The sequence below is a fragment of the Equus przewalskii genome, unplaced genomic scaffold, assembly GCF_037783145.1.
Source record: "Equus przewalskii isolate Varuska unplaced genomic scaffold, EquPr2 ChrUn-6, whole genome shotgun sequence".
NCBI classification, from domain to species: Eukaryota; Metazoa; Chordata; class Mammalia; order Perissodactyla; family Equidae; genus Equus; species Equus przewalskii.
The window spans coordinates 3,054,766-3,061,099 of record NW_027228754.1 but is presented as its reverse complement, the minus strand read 5'-3'; the positions used below and the strand labels follow the sequence as shown (position 1 = coordinate 3,061,099).

General features: G+C 42.2%; 1 protein-coding gene across 2 annotated transcripts; it reads left to right on the top strand.

The window, feature by feature from the left end:
- Nucleotides 1-813: 813 nt before the first annotated feature.
- LOC103558906 (T-cell surface glycoprotein CD1b) lies at nucleotides 814-4,658 on the top strand. 2 transcript variants are annotated; one of them, XM_008532134.2, is made up of 6 exons: nucleotides 814-987; nucleotides 1,271-1,537; nucleotides 2,206-2,484; nucleotides 2,965-3,243; nucleotides 3,582-3,675; nucleotides 4,342-4,658. In XM_008532134.2, exons 1-6 carry the CDS (start codon nucleotides 927-929, stop codon nucleotides 4,361-4,363), a joined length of 1,002 nt encoding a protein of 333 aa, XP_008530356.1. In that variant the 5' UTR covers nucleotides 814-926; the 3' UTR covers nucleotides 4,364-4,658. The 2 variants fall into 2 exon arrangements, with proteins under 2 accessions (XP_008530356.1, XP_070464332.1); XM_070608231.1 differs by having other exon boundaries at nucleotides 854-1,537; nucleotides 4,342-4,656.
- Nucleotides 4,659-6,334: the final 1,676 nt, after the last annotated feature.

Below are 6,334 nucleotides of genomic sequence, written 5' to 3'. Positions count from 1 at the left end.
AACAAACACATGGATAAAGAGAAAAGATTAGTAGTTACCAGAGGGGGAGGTGGTGGTGGGAGGCCAACAGGAGTAAAGGGGCACATATGTATGGAGATGGATAAAAACTAGACTATTGCAGATGAGCACAATGCAGTCTATATAGAAATTAATATACAATCATGTACACCTGAAACTACACAATGTTTCAAACCAATATGACCTCAATAAGATAATTTTTAAAAATTGCCATGCTATAAGATAATTTTGCTTGGATTATAAATTGCAGTATTTATCATAGTTGATTCTGGAATTTGAGTCTGAAATATTATAGTCTAGGTGATGTTTTAATGCTTTTCCTTCATGTAAATGATTGTCACCACACACACAGAAACAAGAACGTGGGGTTGGAGAGACTAGACAAGAGGGATGAGACAAGAAAGAAGAGCCATTGAGAACGTTGGGAAGAGGTAATGACAGAGTGCCAGAGAAAAGAGGGCTGGGGGGAGGAAGGTTGAGTTGGGAGGATAAACCAAAAGAATCCTTCTAGATTAAAGCAGGCTGGAAGCTGAACAATTTTTTAACATTACTTTCTTATTTAACAGATATAGAAGTAAAGGATTAGGGGATGTAAAAAGATCTTTAAATATCACACGAAGGCTTTTCCAAGGTAGTAAGTATAAAGGAAGCTGAGGTCAGGGAGAGTAGCTGGAAGTCTGGGAGATTAAAAAAAAAAAATTCTAGAAGTCAGGACTGGAAATGAGAGACAGAGTGGGAGGTCCAGAGCTGTGGGAGGCACGGCTTGTCAGGGATGTGCAATGCGAATGAGGAAGAGATTTGTCAGCTGGAAGAGAGAGAGATTGACTACAGAGTATTGAGAAAAAAGTTTGCTGAAATCAGAGATTAAACACCAGCTCTGAGAGTCAGAAGCTCTATCTCCTAGTGAAATGCTGCTTCTGCCACTTCTATTGTCAGCAGTTCTCTTCCCAGGTGGTGACAATGAGCAAGGTAAGAGCACCTCCGGCAGCTCCCAGCACAGAAGCAGGGCATGTGGATAAAAGTATGCTGCGCTTACCACTAACAGTCTGGGCCCTCCTGTCTCTAGCACTCTTCTCCTATTCAGGAGGTTTGGGAGGGAGCCTGAGGCGCTGGGGAAGGCAAATGTCTCAGGCTCTATGGTTTCTTCATATTCTGGATTCTTTTTCTTTGGATCTTTTCAATTTTCATTGTTTTTTGTTCCTTTCTCCTTCTTCCTTTCTCCACACTTTTCTTATCCTTCCACTATCCACAGCCTTCCAGGGGCCAACTTCTTTCCATGTCATCCAGATCTCATCCTTCGCCAACAGTACCTGGGCACAAAATCAAGGCTCAGGCTGGTTGGATGATTTGCAGATCCATGGCTGGGACAGTGACTCGGGCACTGCCATCTTCCTGAAGCCCTGGTCCAAGGGAAATTTCAGTGATGAGGAGGTGACTGAGCTGGAGGAGCTATTTCGACTCTATCTCATTGGATTTGTTCGGGAAGTGCAGGACCGTGCCAGTGAATTCCAGATGGAATGTGAGTGTGGTCCTCTGATGTGGGGAGATGCTCAATGACTTTTTTCTCTCTCTTAATTCAGGCTACTGCTCCCTCTGAACTTTCTCCTTTCCTTCCCACTTTACCCAACTGCATCTCTAGAGTGGTCTCCTACTCTGACTTCATACCTCCACAAAACATTCCAAAATCTTCCTGCTTCCTACACTTTTGTCTGTTAGATGAAGTTCCCCCTTTGTAACCATTTCCTAGTTTGTTTGTGTATAACTTACTTTTCTCAAACTCCAAGCAAGAGACTCTTCCTTCTCCTACCCTGTGCCTGGGTGGACTAAAGTGTGACTACCTCTTCTGCCAATCCATCTCCTTGAGCATTTTGTTCTTCTCAGTGCGATCCTCTCATTCACCCTGGACTGCTATGCTCCTGAGCCCATCACCCTGCTCCTCACACTTTACCCCCCTCCTCCCCATCTCATGTTTCTGCAGTAGCCCTCCTCCACCATTTACGACATGCATATCTCTCCTCAATGCTTTTCTTTTTGAAACACCTCTGAGTACTGTAATTGGTTTTTGGCTCATCATTTCACATTTCAGACCTTTCTCCCCACCAAAACCCAAAACCTTATATCCTTTTCCCATCCCTTTATTTCTCGTTTGCTTTTTAATAACGTTGTCTCTATTTTCCTTCTATCCAGACCCCTTTGAGATCCAGGGCATAGCAGGCTGTGAGCTGCATTCTGGGGGGACCACAGTAAGCTTCTTGAGGGGTGCTTTAGGAGGACTGGATTTCCTGAGCATCAAGAATGAATCATGTGCACCTGCCCCAGAGGGTGGCAGCAGGGCGCAGAAGTTTTGTACACTCATCTCTCAGTATCAAGGGATCGCTGATATCGTAAGGAAGCTCCTCTTAGAAACCTGCCCTCGATATCTCTTGGGTGTCCTCGATGCAGGGAAGGCAGAATTGCAGAGGCAAGGTAAGTCTTATCCTCTCCCCAAGATTTTCTATTTTACTTCCCACTACCTTCTTTCTTTTTTTTTTTTTTGAGGAAGATTAGCGCTGAGCTACCTGCGCCAATCCTCCTCTTTTTGCTGAGGAAAACTGGCCCTGAGCTAACATCTGTGCCCATCTTCCTCTACTTTATATGTGGGATGCCTACCACAGCATGGCTTGCCAAGTGGTGCCATGTCTGCACCCGGAATCCAAACTGGTGAACCCTGGGCCACCAAAGCAGAACGTGGGCATTTAACTGCTGCGCCAGCAGGCCAGCACCCCCCCAACTACGTTCTTTAAATTGAAGAGTAGGAGGTACTTAAGAAGAGAGGGTCTTAATCAATAAAGTAATTTGGTTCCCAAAGGAGTGGAAGCGGTCACTGTCAAACTTGTGGGCTTCTGAGTCCCTATACTCTAGATTATAGTCATAATCTAACACTCTCTCTGCCCTTTTCTGCCCCAGTGAAGCCCGAGGCCTGGCTGTCCAGTGGCCCCGCTCCTGGGCCTGGCCATCTCCTGCTGGTGTGCCACGTCTCAGGATTCTACCCAAAGCCTGTGTGGGTGATGTGGATGCGGGGTGAGCAGGAACAGCCAGGCACTCAGCAAGGTGATGTCCTGCCCAATGCTGATGGGACGTGGTATCTCCGAGTAACCCTGGATGTGGCAGCCGGGGAAGCAGCTGGCCTGGCTTGCCGAGTGAGGCACAGCAGTCTAGGAGGCCAGGACATCATCCTCTACTGGGGTGAGAAAGAACTGGGGCTCAGATGGAAATTGGAGGAGATGGTTCTCAAGCATAGAGGGAGGGACTGGGGAAGAGGTGGGACTTGACAGATGAGAAAGAGTAAGACACAGAGAGATTTCTGGGACTCCAGTCCCAGTAGTAATAAAAATAGATGATATGGATATGGATAAATTATGTCCAGGAACATGAGAGAAGGAGTTGGAGATGCCCGTACGTTGGAAGCAGATGAATGGTAGTGCTGACACTCATGTGAGCAAAGGCAGGTCAAGAGAATTAGAGAATTTTGAGGAATTAGAGGGTTTTACAGTGATATCCTTGTGTTCTCTCCCAATTTCCAGGACGTTCCACCTCCATCGGCTTGATAGTTTTGGCAATAATAGTGCCCTCCTTGATCCTTTTGATATGTTTTGCATTATGGTTTTGGAGGCGCTGGTGAGTTATTATTTTTAATCTTTTCTGTCCACCCTCCCACTCTTGTCTACCATTTTGTCTATTTATATGACTATAGCCTCAATCTTACCACTGGATCCTTTCCTCTTTCTTCCCAACTCCCATCTTATTTATGTAAATATATTTTTTTTAAATTGTGGTAAAATACACATGACATAAAACTTACCATTTTAGCCTTTTTAAAAGGTGCAGTTTAGTAATATTCAGTACACTCACATTTTTGTGCAACCAATCTCTAGAACTCTTTTCATCTTGAAAACACAAAACTCTATACCCATTAAACATCTCCCTAGTCTCTGCTCCCCCAGACCCTGGCAACCACCATTCTATTTTCTGTCTATATAAGTTTGACTACACTAAGTACCTCATACAGATTAAATCATCAGTGTTTGTGTTTTTGTGGCTAGCTTATTTCACTTAGCATAACATCCTCATTGTTCATCCATGTTGTAGCATATGTCAGAATTTCCTTCTTTTTTAAGGCTCCATAATATGGCATTATGTATATATAAAAAACACATTTTGCTTATTCATTCATCTGTCAATGGACACAAGTCCACCTTTTGGCTATTGTGAATAACACTACTATGCACATGAGTGTACAGATATCTTTCATGTAGAGCTATTTTTCTCTTGTGTTCTTAACAGGTCATATCTGAATATCCCATGAGCTCTCATCATCTCTCCTTTTACATTTGGAATAAGGACCCAGAAGCCCAGAAACTCAAATTGTCAGCCCAGGAATCAATCTCATCATATTTCCTCAAACAATCATCGTATTTGATCAAATAAGAGTTCCCATAGTTTGTAAGGTAGATCATAATTTGTAGGCTAGCAGAAAAATAATTAAAAACTGCAAATTTATTATGAGACAGTATCAGTAGTAGGATCTACCTAGATTTTATACATGCAAAATGTGAGAAAGAATGTGTCTGAGAATAAATGAAATATGATGTACAACTTAATGGTGACCTTCCTTTGGCTTCCTGTTTTAAAACTCTTTTTCTTGCTTCTGTTGAAATATCATTTGTCAAAGTAAGCTAACAATAATTATGCTAGGACAATTGTATTTGCAGAGATGATGAGCACTGTAAGGTAATTTTTCTGTCTCTGCCTGAATGACTGTTAACCCTCAAGGCCCAGCTGTGATGCTTCTTCCTCCAGGAAGCCTTCCCCAATGCTGCAATGGGAGTAACCTTCCCTTGTCTGGTGTCGTGCAGAGATCCACTTTACTCGGTGCCCACGGCATTGCAGTTATTTTTGGTTTTCTTCCCCTTCTACTTGTAAGTTCCTTGAGAGAAGGACTTGCTCTAGGTGAATCTCTGGCAAGATCTCTTACTTGCATATGTATTTACTGAGTAAAAATGATCTGAGTTGATATAACTGCCCCGTTAATGGTCTTTATTCAAAGTCATCTCCTTCCTTCATTTTTCCTCTTTAGTTGATATTCTAGATTTCCCTCTTGCTAAAATATTTCCAACATAAGAAAAAATACCATCCTCTCCTTGCTTCTGCCCTGAACTCCTCTGGAGAAAACCACTTGTGTTCATGCTGTAACTATAGTCTACCTACAAAAATTCATCAGAATAAGATCCTGTTCCTCATTTTCTCGGTGTGAATGAGGGAGAGGCAGGATGGGTCAGGGTTAATACACAGCTGGGTTGTTAAATAGTCAAACAAAAGAATTGAGAGAACTTTTTTGTGGATATTTGTGCTGTATCAATTCAGTTATATGTTTGATTTACATTTAACTTCATTCATTTTTTTTGTTTATTCTATAGTATTTTAGAAACCCCATTTTTAAAACTGCAAACTCATTTTGGTTAAAATAGCAAGAGGGTGGAGGAGAATTTGAGTATATTTTTATAGGACTTGGTAAGGGAGGGCAGAGCAAGCAGAAATTTAGGGGAAGCCGGGGATATTGGAAGCAGCTCTCCCACCTGGAAATTTTAGGACAATACAGCCTTTAGGATTTGGGAAGGGTAGTCCTCATGGTCTAGTGGTTAAGATTCAGTACTCTCGCTGCCATACCCCAGGTTTTTTTCTCATTCTAAGCACTACACCACCCATCTGTCTGTTGTCATACTGTCGCAGCTGCATATTGCTGTGATATTGAAAGCTATGCCATTGGGACTTCAAATACCCATAGGGTCACCCATGGCAAACAGGTTTCAGTGGAGCTTCCAGACCAAGACAGACTAGGAAGCAGGACCTAGCCACACACTTTCCAAAAAATTGGCCATGAAAACCCTATGATTCAACATAATAAAGGCCGTATATGACAAACCCACAGCTAACATCATACTCAACAGTGAAAAATTGAAAGCTATTCCTCTAAGAACAGGAACAAGACAAGGATGCCCACTCTTGCCACTCTTATTCAACATAATATTGGAAGTCCTTGCCAGAGCAACTAGGCAAAAGAATAAATAAAAGGGATTCAACTGTAAAGGGAGAAGTAAAACTGTCACTATTTGCAGATAAGCTTTTATATAGAAAAAACCCTAAAAGTTCACAAAAAACTGTTAGAAAAAATAAATGAATACAGTAAACTTGCAGGATACAAAATCAACATACAAAAATCAGTTGCATTCTATTTACTAACAGTGAACTAGCATAAAGAGAAATCAGGAATACAATC